The 13,896-nt window shown below is 41.7% G+C and overlaps 1 protein-coding gene and 1 long non-coding RNA gene across 4 annotated transcripts in view; one reads left to right on the plus strand and one right to left on the minus strand.

The window, feature by feature from the left end:
• Positions 1-13,896, minus strand: part of LOC134522177 (uncharacterized) — a 52,297-nt gene that overhangs the window by 9,825 nt on the left and 28,576 nt on the right. For all 3 annotated transcript variants that reach the window (XR_010072957.1, XR_010072956.1, XR_010072955.1), the window contains exons 5-9: positions 11,741-11,862; positions 11,192-11,404; positions 10,360-10,445; positions 9,253-9,519; positions 5,353-7,217 (exon numbers count right to left, since the gene is read on the minus strand). This is a non-coding gene — a long non-coding RNA (uncharacterized LOC134522177). The remainder of the gene's footprint in view (positions 1-5,352; positions 7,218-9,252; positions 9,520-10,359; positions 10,446-11,191; positions 11,405-11,740; positions 11,863-13,896) is intronic.
• Positions 2,753-3,916, plus strand: LOC134522060 (neuropeptide Y receptor type 6-like). The gene has a single exon (XM_063349327.1). It carries the CDS (start codon positions 2,795-2,797, stop codon positions 3,914-3,916), a length of 1,122 nt encoding a protein of 373 aa, XP_063205397.1. The 5' UTR covers positions 2,753-2,794.

Genomic DNA, 13,896 nt, shown 5'->3' on the forward strand with positions numbered 1-13,896 from the left:
TTAATCTTTTTCATAAAAAAAGGACAATGTAGATGATCAGTGTGCCTAAAGCTAATGTAGTGAGTACAGGTCAGTACAGGGACTTTTCCTTAATGGTAGAAAGGGCCAAGGAAGCCCTGCTACCCACACTGAATTCTTGGGAGAGGACATTCAGCACTCGCTATCAAACCGTGCTGTGCAACCATGGATAAATAAGGGAGCATAGCAAATAGCGCATAAAATATTACAAACCTGGCTCAGCCTCATGTCCTCTGAGTCCCCACAGTTTCTCCTGCTAAGATAAAACGCAGGGAAGAGCAGAGCTTGTCTTTGAAGGCATCTTGCTTCCAAGCCAGGTCCCCTGCTAACACCTGATCTTTTCTCAAAGGGCAGGACTCAGATCTGTGCGAGTCAGGTGAATACCAGAGGCAGCGCAAAGAGGAAGATCACCCTTGGGGTAAAGCAGCCAGACTTTAGACGCTTACACATCTACGGTGGCAGTAAAGCTCATCAGGACAGCATTACCACTGCCTGGCCTCTTGCCCTTCCAGCATGCACCCTTCTGTGTGGTAAACCCAGCCAGGCCATTAGTGCTGCTCCAGGGAAAAGCAGTTTACAGTGAATTCCAGGAAATATGTTGTCTGAAGGTGCTGTTGCCCAGCCACATCATTGATTCCTGCAGGGTCTGACTGTGCTAGCTTCAGAATCCCTTCCATTTCTCCTGGACATATTAGGAGAAGAGTTTTTGCCAGCTGGTGCACACACAGTAGGGTACGTAGCTCTTGTTCCTGACCTCCTGGACTAGGGACACCTGCGAGGGCCTACCGAGTCTACCTGAGCCACTGGATTTCAAAAGCTTTTGCTTTTGCAGTGTGATTGTGCAAGTTTCTATGCCATTCCCTCAACACAGCTGTAACCAAGCCAGATAGTTATTTAGGGAGGCTACAGGGCTTAATGTTAGCCCCTCACCACAAATTAAGCCATATTTGGAATATCAGGGCCACGCACAGTCACATAAATCTACAGCCACTTCTCACTCCAACATTGACTACACTAGTTGAAAAGTCTACTTTAATCATAATGAGAGTGGTTATAGATCCTCCAAAGGTGGTTGGGTTTTGTTTTTTTCAGAATCTTAATTTTAAGCACCCAAACTAATGTCATGCCAAAATATCAGGATAAAGTAGTTGAGGATATAACTCTAGCTGGAATATTCTTTGCGGGCCGGGGGGCAAACAGTTACAGAATCACAGTTGCCAGTTTAACTCCGGATTTGGCGCTTAATCTCATGCAAGCAACCAAACACTTTTTATTCCTTCATGACTAAATAATGGCAATAATTTCTGTAAGAAGGTTGACAAATCTACACATAAACAAATTATTTCTAGTAATAATATAACATCCACCTATCTCTTCTTTCTGTGCATCCTCTTTAATTTTCCACTGTTGCTTCATCCTCCTTTTTCCACAGGCTCTCAACACTATGGTATTTATTACTTAGGGGTGAAGAATGACCTCCTTCCAACTAGTTTCCCAATAATTCCTACTTCAAATAGGAATTAAGGTGAGTTGAGTTAGAGCTGAGTTTTGAAAGGTGTACATGTAGAACATATTTATCCATCTTTCAAAGTAACTCTTACATCCTTCTTTTTTCCTTTCCCAGGTTGGAAACAGCCTCTTTCTGGCCAGAAAGCTGCCGAGCCTTTGATTTAAGATTAACTTTAACTCAATGATAAATTCAAACCCATCAAGATATTCTGCTGAACTTAATTCTTCCCATTAATATTTGTTTTATAACAACAGAATTGTACTAATATCAGATTTTTGCTTGACAACTGTTTAAGTTAGAACTGAAAGACGAATCAATTCTGTGTCTCTTGAGTACATACTGTATTTAACCACAGAACATTTTGGGGATATCATTTGTCAAACTTGTACAACAGCAAACGGTGTGTAGGGAAATGGGACAACCTTTGGCAACTACCGATATGGGAATAATTGTATGTAGAACTAAGATGTGATCTTCGTTTGGTTTACGTTTTTCTCAGATTAGATTCATAGAACCATAGAATACCAGGTGGGAAGGGACCTCAAGGATCATCTGGTCCAACCTTTCTTGGTGAAAGACTGAGGAAAAGGGACATGCTATCTTTAACACACAAGCAGAACAGGAAGCTCCTTTAACGCTGTCATTCCTAGAGGTATTGACTATCACTTAAGCTCAAGCACACATCATTTTGATTAAGCCAGAGGGATTTGTGTATTAGCTCACATTGCTTTATAGTTCTAGAGAAAATACAATTGTGATGGCTAAGTTGGCAATGTGATGGCAGGACCCAATTCTTCATTTTTCTGATAATAAAAAAGCAACAGATTATCCTCATTGGAATTCCTTAAACCTTGCTAAATCTTCAGCTGGGACAGACCTTAAAATACTTTATTTTGAAAAGCAAAGTTTATCCACAGTTGGTAAAGGAGGACTTGTACAAAAATGTTCATGTAAGTTTCAACAGAGCCATCACTGCTATTTCTTACACATCACCATCAGTTACAATTCTGTAACACTGTCAGTACAGAACCTCAGAAAAGGAGCATCAACCTCCATCATTTATATATCTACACCACCACTAACATTCAACCACCAGCTCTTCCTGTCAGGATTTCTTGGTGCTATAATTAATATCGGATTTGCTCAAAACTTCAAGGACACCAACTATAAAGACAGATTCATAGCAATCATTGCCTTGGAAACCTCCACACAAAATATCTTCTAAGTAATACTAGATTTGGTCCATAGGTTGGCGGATGCTTCACGATGGATAAAGCCATTCAGCATCCCAGTGAGATTCTGGCTAACCAAACCGTCTCTAACACTAGCTATTCTCAGTTTTTGAACTTTGATACATGCCAACCTTCCTTCCTTGCAGAATTCTTGCTTATTACAGCCTACACGTTAGTTACAATAGTGGGGCTTTTTGGAAATCTTTGCCTGATTATTATAATAAAGAGACGGAAAGAAGCTCAAAATGTTACCAACATTTTGATTGCCAACCTCTCTTTATCGGATGTCTTGATCTGTATCATGTGTATTCCTGTCACAGTTGCTTATACCTTAATGGACTACTGGATATTTGGGGAAGCTATGTGTAAAGTAAGTTCTTTCATACAAAGTATATCTGTCACAGTCTCCATTTTCTCACTCGTGCTGATTGCTGTTGAGAGATACCAGTTGATTGTGAACCCGCGTGGCTGGAAGCCTAGTATTTCACATGCTTACTGGGGGATTCTTTTCATCTGGGGGTTTTCCCTCATAATATCCATTCCTTTTTTAATATTCCACCAATTAACTGACGAACCCTTCAATCATCTGTCTTTCCATAGTGATTTCTACAAGAACAAGGTTGCTTGCATCGAAGCATGGCCCTCCGTTACAGAACGGCTGATTTTTACCACTAGCCTGCTGGTGTTCCAGTACTGCTTCCCACTGGGGTTTATTTTTATCTGCTATCTCAGGATATTTGTATGTCTTCGAAGGAGACATGGTAAAATAGAGAGGATGAGAGAGAATGAGAGCAGACTGAGTGAAAACAAAAGGATTAATATGATGTTGATATCAATTGTTGTGACTTTTGCAGCTTGCTGGTTGCCTCTCAATATATTTAATGTTGTTTTTGACTGGAACTATGAGGCACTAATGAGCTGTAATCATAACCTGGCATTTACAATATGCCACCTTGTGGCCATGATCTCAACGTGTATCAATCCCATCTTTTATGGCTTTCTCAACAAGAATTTTCAGAAGGATTTGAGAGTGTTAGTTCACCACTGCAAATGCTCAGCATCACAAGAGGAATATGAAAATATTGCCCTTTCAAATCTGCAAACTGATGCATCTAAGGGATCTCTCAAATTAAAAAATCCCCCTGTGGATATCTAAAATAATCCAACAGCAGTTTCCAAAATTTTGTATTTTGTTGTAGATGACCTCCTTTTGTAGGTCGTGATTTGTTACCACTGAGTTTCGAGGAAGTCTTTGAAATTTAGTTCAGCAAAACCAGGATTATGCTCCCATAGGCATACTCTTAACAGATACTTTATGACGGTACTAATGCTAATAAACCACTTCCAGGAGTCCCAAAGATTATTATTATAATCAATAATAATGAATTATAAACAGTATTAACATCTCACTTTCTTAATCCACAATTTCCAAGTCACTGGCATGCTACCTTAGCACCAACAAAAATACTTCCATCTCAGCCACTGATGTGGTTGTCCTTCTTAAACACCTGGCTTCACCCAAGTAAGCCATGAATCCGATGGCATTCCTAACTTCAGCAGCCTTCTCACAGACCGCTCTTTGGCCTTTTCATTTTCCAGCCCTACATTCTCCCCATCTCTGGTTAACCTGCACAACAGTTCATAGGCACGTCACGCTGTCAGGTAGGCCCTTTAACGTTGCCCTAAGCCTCCACCATCTTCCTTTCAGCCCCAGCGTGCAGTTGGCTTTGGTTTAGTACCAGTTCAGCCTAGAAATTGCATTTTAACAATGGAAAAGGCTAGAGTTGGAATTTCTTCTTTTTTTTTTTTTTTTTAAATGAGCACTAACACAGGCCCCATTTGATGTACTGCAAATTCCACTCCGATTGGTGCTGTTCAACATCAAATACATATTTAGCATTTCTAACAGCATTGTATTCTACTCCAAACCACCAGCATGGATCATTGCTTTCTCTGTTACCATCATTACAAAGGTCCTTCAAACAGACCTTTTAGAATCTCCAGTATCAAACAAACACACAATGAATTCATAGTAAATTTTGGTTTAGCTACTTATCCAGATTATAGGTTCCTCTTTGAGTAGAAAATTAGGTCTGTGTTTTAATTTCAGCAATACCTTTCACCACATTTCTGCACTAGCAAGAGGCCACACTATGTTTGAAAGTAGTTTCTTTTGTAACACATTGCATAGAAGCCTGAAGGCATAATGCCGAACACGACTTTTCTCAAACTAAAACATTTTAAAAAACACTTTCCAGTTTGGCCATAAGAAAATAACCAAACATATTCTTCATCCATGCAACAGTGCCAACATTAATAATCACTTAATATTGGGCTGTTTAAATACAATACTTACAATGCTTTAGTCCAACAACTCACCGTGCTTTCTCTGGTTCAAGTTAAATATAATTAATTACCCGTATTGCTAAAGCGCTGCCTTTTTTTTTTTGGTTCCAAAAATCACCCTTGTTTTAACCCTTGTACTTAAAATTCCTTGTAATTTATTCTTTAACTTTAGCCCCACTTAAGCAAAAAGAATTAACATTCAGATTACGATCAGCTCCTCGGTGATTCAGCTATGATGAAACTTACCTTAAGGCTATGAAATTCTCTTGGATAGGGACCAGCATTTTCCATAGTCGTGCTGTTCTTACAAGATTCAGTCCGGTCATAGTTCTCTTGTTCAGTCGCTACAGCCTTAGTGCAAACCGTCTGCAGGACTCTGCTCATCAGAGGAGCTCTGGGAGAAGATCCTCACAAGCTCTTGCAGATACACTGGATTGTTAAGCACTTCCTGATCCACGCTGAGCCAAAAGACTCCTTGAAACCTATTAGGGTCCGATCCCATTGGAGTCATGAGGGCAGCACTACTCACAAGAGCAAGAATGGCAGAGTTAATGACATAGTAATCAAGTATTTGAGTGATAGACATGGATTAGTGTTGGCAGAATTTACTATTTTTTTCTAATTCGGTCAAATATAATGCATGTAAAATAGGGTGCATAAATAACCAAAAACTTAAACACCTGCCTTGTGCATCACAGAAGGAAAAACAGGAGACAGCTAAATACCTAGTAAAGGTGAATGATCAGGCTGTTGAGAGTATCTCACTATTAATTATTTCCATTAACACCAGCCTCAGTCACTGGGCTCCCTTTAGTGCTGATAGGCACCATCCGCCTGTCCAGCACAACAGGCGTTTCACCAAGCAGCAGCCAGCAACTCCTCGTCAGCGATACTGCCGACCTGCCGTGCGTAATCACAGTGGCTGGTATACGCTTTGTGAAGGGAGGTGATGGAGTTGGTTCTCTGTTCTACCGGTGAGACTCCAGGGTAATAAAGTGATTAATTAGCTCCATTTCACTTGCTTAACTGAGAGCAAATCTGATCCGGGATTTTCACTTTTCTTGGAGATTCCAGCACCCACACAGAAATCATCAAATATTGTCAGATCATCCACTGAACAGAGCATTTTCACAAATTATGGTGGCATACCTGCTAGAGGCTGGGTTATCAGCTGGATCTCTCCAAGTTTGGAACGCAAATCTCTACTATCATCTTCCTCGTATTTCAGCACACTTTTACAGCTTCAGGGCCCGTGCTTAAAGCAATTCACAAGCACATGACATTCACGATATACTCTGATTTATCAATATTAGACACAATAGTTCAGATTACTCTTAGTTCTCGCCGCAGCAAACATCTCAGACAGTATTTAGCGTTTGAATCAGGCCCAGCTGAGATTCCCATGTGTGAACTTGGCCTAAGTGGCTCCCATAGCAGTATTCCCATGCCATGGGCATGCCCAAGTGTGCTTAGTTATACAGCAGAGGCGGCCCCAAGTGGTTTAAATACAACCACAAAATGAAAACTAGTCTAAATTATGTGGTCAGTGGGCCAGCAGAAACTCTTGTGACTTTATGAGAAGGCCAGGGATGCCGATGGATGGTCTCCCTTTACTGTCTCTCCCTACAAGTGCTTGGGCAGTACATTTCTGTGGCATTAAGCAGCTTTTAAAAAAAAAAAAAAAGGTTGCTATGGCTTTTTGTAACACGTGTTATCTACTCCTGACATCCTGATCAGAGTTAAGCAATCAATTTTTCCAGTCTGAATCTCGGCATAAGAGGGTTCTTTGTTACCAGGTGGAAGCTCTCCGAGCAGTGAGACTGCTTCAGAATCGAATGTGAATAATACTACTTGTGCCTTGATTTCTTGTCATTTCTTCCTTACCCTTTCATTTGACTCAAGTGCTGATGCTCCATTTCTGTGCTGAGCGTTCCGTTATCAAGTATCTCTTTTCTTAATGCTGCACTTTTAAAAATCATTGCTAACCGAACAGAGCATCATCACTGTCTTGAAGACGTCGTCCTTCACGCTGCATGTTCTCTCGTTATACCCACTGACTTTATGCGCGGTCTGGTGTCTAATTGCCAGACAAGTCAATAGGAGTGAACTGACTTTGAGAGGAATAAGAACAGACAAAGAGAAGTCGCTTATTTTTAATACATGAGCATTAGGGACTCCAGTGTGCTGTGCGATGGTGATGTGTGTAACTGTGCATTATGCAATATTTAAAGATTGTTCCTCAAGTCATAGTATTAAACTGACAAATGTTGCCCTGCGTTAGGTAATGCTGATAACTCTGTTTTCCCTTATTTCATTGGTATGGCAAGTAGATAAAATTATAGCAGCCTTGCTCACCAGACTGCTGTTACTTGATGCAACCTGATGGAGGACTGTGAGCTTCCTCGGGGGAGCAGAAACACGGAGTTAGTTATGGAAAGCTAGAGGGGGAACCTGACCTCCAGGATGCTATCCAAATGTACAAAGTCTTAGCAGTGATGCTTTTTTTAAAAACCTGCATCAGAGCTTCGTTCAAGTTGTTCAGTCATGTAGACCAGACCAATATATTTATAAATATCTTTGTAAATGAATATCTCCTTACATGTGTTTGTATTTTATGGTTGATTGGTTTAACTGTAAGCACATATAACTAGAGTTAGATACTCGGGAAATGGCATTCTTTGTGAAAATGATTCTGTTGAAGAGAGAGCTCAATTGATTATTGACTGTAATTATGCGTGTGGACAAAAGCAGTGCCATTGCTGTGTGTTATTTAAACACTTTGATTCCTCCCGTCTACTGACAAATAAATATTACCCTGTATAAAACTGCTACGTTGCCAAGCTGCTGAATTTTACTGCCTACGATCTTGATAGGACAATTCTCACACAAACAGTTCTGGAAACTGGTTTAGCATTTTACGTGTTCACTTACTAGATAAACAAAGATCAGTGAAAAATCAGATACTTGCTGTTTCCAGAAGAGAGGAGGACTTATAAACAGCTAAGGAACTGTTTATAAGTATATAAAGAGCTGACATACTTTTTGGTGGAGAACGACAGAATCATAAACCAGGGAGGTTTCAATTGAATTTATGCCTCAAGGGCAGAGCAATTTTTTACTATGATACTTTACGATTTGTACTCAGATATAATCAACGTGGTCGGAATACTGTTTTCTTAGACATTTTGCAGACACATTGAATAATCTGTGCAATTTGTGAGAGTGAAAGCTTCCCTTCAGCACCTCAGGAAATTCTACCTGCAGCACAAATACTGGAAGAGCTCCTGTGAGCGCTGCACTGCAGCCCAGTTGGTACGAATCCGCTCCCAAAGCAGCACCTACTACTGTGTTGTAAGTCATCAATATCTAAGTAGGAGAAAGATACTTTTGATTTTTCTTGCTTAAGCCAAAATGTTCATACCACATTTGCCTGCATTATCAATATTTTATCACATACAATAAAAACTTCTGGGATTTAACAATGCCGCTTATTACTATGACAGATTCCAGCCTTGGAGATGAGATGCTTTTATTTTACCCAGTCCTGATCCACTACAAGTGGCAAATGATAGTCAGGTTCTATTTCTTGCATGATATTTTTTAAAGTTACATCACAGCTGCATCAATCGCAAGGCAAGAACATTTCACCCTGACATAACTGTAAATTAACATAGCACTAAACTGTACCGCAACAGGTAAAATTCTGAAAAACACTAGAGTTGACTTTCAAGGAGATAAATTCTGCATCTAAGAAGTGTCTGAGTCTTACCCGGATTATAAGAAAGACATAGAACTTATGGCAAGGCAGGTAACTACATACTTATAGAAACGTGGTCATATAATGCAATTACAATATGTTATTTTATGCCATCGTTCTTATTTAGCAAGCTGTGTTCCATGCCTCTTGAAGCACAGTTCGATTTTAGCCTACTTTCCTATAGAAACAAAGTTTATACCATTATGCTTCTGTTCTTTTGACCCCAGTAACATTTGAGACATTGGCCAATCTTAACCAAATTTGAAAGAAAAAAATGTCTCACAGATTAGTACACTCCTGTCTGTGGAAGAACGGTGGCTGGCTAGAAGACAGAAATGCAAATTGCCGTCCCCGCTGAAAGGTTAGACACGTGCTTGGGTCGGCACTACCTGATCAGAAGATGCTCGGCTTCAGACTCGCAAGAGCACGTGCTGTCCATCGCCCAGGACGGGTATCAGAGTTTCAGAGAGACGACACAGAAGTTTCGCCCCAGTATTTGGGATCCTTCGAAGTTAAACAAACAAACAAGAACTCGCACACAAGTTGCCACACTGTGTCCCCACCACACTGTTGTAAATGCATCAAAACCTTTGCAGCCATGTAGGCCGGAATGGCATTTCAAAACATTCATGATGCTTTTTCCAGGTTGAAATGGCCTATGGGGCAGAGTTAAAACAAAGTAAAAAGAAGACAATAAAACACCACCTCTGACAGAGAGGTCTTTTAACCAAAACGTTACCTTGGGACTCAAACTATCACGGGCTAACTACGGAAAGTCCTCTAAGCCCTGCACCTCCTGTCCCAGCTGCCGCCTCGTGTGCCCCCATGCACAGATTGTGTGGGGCAGGGGCTGCTTTACAAGATGCACAGAGTGGCCAACACAATACTGGTGGGCCGTCTTCTTACTGCAGCTCTGGATGTTATTTAGTGGAAATAAAATAACGTTTGGCTTTCAGGAGAAAAATCACCCTTCATATTCACAGACTTTTTTTAATTTTCACCCAACTCTCCACTTCCTCCAGGCCCATCACAGTAGATGGGTGATAAACCAAGCTAATAGATAAATATGAAGTTTGCTTCACCACATAAATATTTTTCTTCCTCATTGTTTTGAATAGCGGTGTGAGAGGAGAGCAAATCTATAGCAAAGCTTTGAGTAACCTCACAACAAAGGGACAGACAGGCTGCAGATGTACTTAGTGGAACCTCATAGACTCCATAAATATAAAACAACACTGTCCTTTCGATTCTGTGCTAATAAGACACTTAAAAACATTCCACAATGGCAACCTTAGAATTATCTTGTCTGCTATCACTCATTTTTAAACAAGGTTCCTTTGGCATACAGCTTAGTTTCCATGCAAACGCACTGACTGATGTCTCTTATTTCATTTCATTTCATAGGCTTCTCTATTAGTCACAGGCTATTTACATGATGTGATGGAACTGGCACCTGGGTGGAGCGACTCTCCGTGCAGAATTCATTTCACCCTCACCTGGTGAGGAAAACTTGTTAATTCCCGTAGATGTAGGAACTCCAAAGTAAAGGTCAGAGGGACCTCACCGCACCAACAGCATAAACCTTTGGGAGAATAATCAGTCAGTAAAAAGTCCCTTTTAAGGTATCCAGCCCTAATATTCCACTATTTGTAAAGAACAGCTTTATCAGTCCAACCTAGCAAGGCTGTCAGCATGGCCTCATACCCTGTCCAGCACACATTCACATTTTGGCATTTCAGATGGCTTTCAGCGTCTTATCGCTTCCAGCTTTTTATTCACAGACTTTCCCGTCCGTGTGAGCAGGTCAAGTTCTCACGCACACCAAACGCACCGTGCACTCCTACGCTGGTTAGAAATCAGACTTAAAGATCTCCTCCTTGGGACTCATATCATCCATCTCAACCAACAGCAAATGTCTGCATAAAACACGGCCTGCGCTTTCTCCCAAAATTGGCTCCCACTAGGGCGATTCCCACAGACGCCGTCTGTCTCCAGCTCTTTGTAGGAGGGAAGCGCCAGGTCGCAGCACTCGGGCTGGAGAAGGGAGGGACTGTAGAAAATGTCACACTCCGGCGGTTTTGAATGCCACCATCCAGGCTAGTGACCGTAAACGTGATGCTAAGAGAGCACATTCCCCAGAGGCATCCACCACCCTTGAGCTCTGCAGAACCTCCTGCCAACCAGCAGCACACCCCACGCCCGTCGGGCAGAAACCCCAAAACCTAAGGCGTACGAGGGTATAACCATATTTTGAGGTGCTCTTTATTAACTAAAACCAGCTAAAACTTTGGCCTGTGTTTAGGTGTGCATACATAACCATGGACGTACTGCGCTTAATCGTCAGTTCAAGTAAGCGAAGTCCCGTGACTGACTGGGAACGCAGGATTGCTGGCTTCTAATTAAAGATGAAGTTCAGACTCATTTAAAAGTTGGCCACAGAATTAGCACTGAATCCGAACGCAAAATCTGAGTTGACTGAAAGGTCATCAAACACAGGGAGATAATTACTGCTTGATGTTCCAGGAAACCCAAGTTCTGACACTAAATTTAAAAAAAAAAAAAAAAAAAAAAAAAGAAAAACAACAAGAAACACACACATGCTGGAAGCCTTTGATGAACGATAACAAGAAGTTTCTTTCTTTCCCGTCCCCATCACGCGAACAGACCAAGCATGGAGATACTGAGGGCATTATGCAAGAAAACCCCAACAACCACGTGAGCCTGAGCATCCTGTTAAACCTCACGTCTTTATTCATTGAATACCAAATATTTCAAGGGAAAACGAACTTTTTTTTTTTTTGTTACTATCATTTACTTTGCTGACTAATCAACTTACAGAGTTGATTAGCTTTTGCTTACGCAACTTTGAGTCCTTACCTCCTTCCAAAAGGAAAATAGCGTACTACAATTCTAGGAGTACTCGAGCTGTGATAAAATGCTGTGTGGGGTCAGTGTTAAAATCCTTTCCGTATGTTTTTGAATGGAGGGCTCTGCAGCAGCTGTACAAAAAGCATTTGAGAACAGCAACAGCAAGTTATCAACAAAACCAAGTTACGAACAAAGACAAATTATGAACAGTCAAATTAATATAATCAAGAGTTACAGGACATCTGCTGCTAAGAAATAATAGCTGCTTCTTGTATTCTTGGAAAAGCTCAAAAAAACCAACTGCTAGTTTAATAATTAGGGCGGCTTTAAAAACAGAGAATGACAGAGTCACTGAGGAGGGGAAGGGACCTCTTGAGATCGTCTAGCCTAACCCCCCATGCTCAGCAAGACATAATGATTTTTCTTAAGTATAATAATAAATTTATCTAATTAAAACTTCAACAGACAACTGCTCCTGGGACAGCTGGCCACAGAGGAGCCATGAGGCTGTGCGGGTCCAGCAGTGCCTGCGTTTCTGCCTCGGCACGTCGCTTAACCACCGCTGACCTCCATGGCAAGCTTGGTGCCGGCTCCGGCTCAGTATCTCCCCACCCTGGAGGATTTATTTTTTTTTCTCCATCCCAGTTCATGTTGCTGGCAAACCGGGAGCTGATTTTTCTAAGAAAAAAAAATCAAAATTTCCCCGGTGGAGGCCACTCTGGCTGGCAGAGCGAAGGCAGCAGTGGGGAGGCAGCGGTGAGCAGATGTGATGCAGAGCCACCGACGAAGCAGGCAGGAGCCTGGTATGTCTGGGCAGATGTGCAAGGCACACAGTAATTTTATTTTTTTCTTTTTTTATCCAACAGACCCAACCAGGGCTGAATTCAATAGAAATTAGTTTCTTGCCCACTTCATCTGTGGAATCATGATGGGTGTGGAAGCTAATGTTTCAGTACATGGTACCGACAGACAAAAAGAGACCAGCAGAACTCTCTTAGATGACCAGAATCCAGAGATCCTGCAAACAGGCATCTACATTTTATATTAAATATGTCAAATTTGCTTGTCAAATTTGATCCTCAGGAATACGCGTTGACCTTTTATACTGGCTTTATTTGTTTTACCCTCTAGAGCAATCAAGCTGGTCCCCGAGGCAGAAATTACTTGCATGCCACCTTTAGCACAATCAGATTAGCGCCGTGTTTACTCTAAAACCCGAAGCCTCGGTGCAGTGACGAACCGAACGCTCAGCATTGAAATGAGATCGCCTGAACGCAGCACGTGGCCCGGCCCCCATTTCCAGCCCCGTCTTGGAGAGAGCCGTGCTCACCATATGGTCCTCCTGCTACGCCTGTGCTATTTCTAGCTTCAAACACTGGAATTGGAATGGACAGATTTAAAAATAAGGCTTTGATCCCACCAAGACGTCCGCTGACCACACCTTAGACCTTTTTTGCCGGTAGTCAAACCAGCATTGTGTCACACACCCTTCAGATGGTCCCTCTTAGTCCCTTCATAACACAGGTTCACACACTTTGTTCTTTCTTACCCAATTCCTTACATCTAGTTTTACCTGCATTGCTTTCTCTCCTCCTCGCAAACCCACGTGCCTGGATTTGTACGTGCTTTGACTCTGACATTACTTATCCAGCTGGAAAGAAAGCACACCTATACTCCAGGCAATGAAATGACTCTTCCAACTTCTTGAAAGCCCCATGACACCATTTACCCAGCATCCACCATCAGTGCCAGGTGCCACTTCAGCACACACAGACCTCCCCGAGGACTGGCCGGTCCCGCGCCCAGCCCCCTGGGCACAGCTTCCAGTCAAAGTCTGGTGGAAAACCAGGGACTAACCACTTTGTCACCTGCAAAGTTGCCCACATCCCAGCGTCAGTTTTGGGTAATGCTAAAAATAAAACAACAGTTTACCTAAAAGCATTAACTTCTACATAAGTCAATCGATTTCTAGTTAATAGACCTCCCAGGACTTTTTGCTACACCAAACACTCCTTTCAAAGCAAATGATTAGGGCTGTATAAAAACCATCCTTTTCACTCTACTGTTCAGCATTTAGATTAATCTGCTAACTAGTTCCTACCATCTCAGCAGCCATTCTCCTGCAAAAGCGAACACTGAACAGTGCCAGTCAAAAAGCCTTGAAA

The sequence above is a fragment of the Chroicocephalus ridibundus genome, chromosome 11 (genome assembly GCF_963924245.1).
Source record: "Chroicocephalus ridibundus chromosome 11, bChrRid1.1, whole genome shotgun sequence".
In the NCBI taxonomy this organism is placed as follows: Eukaryota; Metazoa; Chordata; class Aves; order Charadriiformes; family Laridae; genus Chroicocephalus; species Chroicocephalus ridibundus.

Bases quoted from the DNA above. Each gene is read 5' to 3' on its own strand.
- LOC134522060 (XM_063349327.1), top strand. From the start codon at position 2,795: ATGGATAAAGCCATTCAGCATCCCAGTGAGATTCTGGCTAACCAAACC.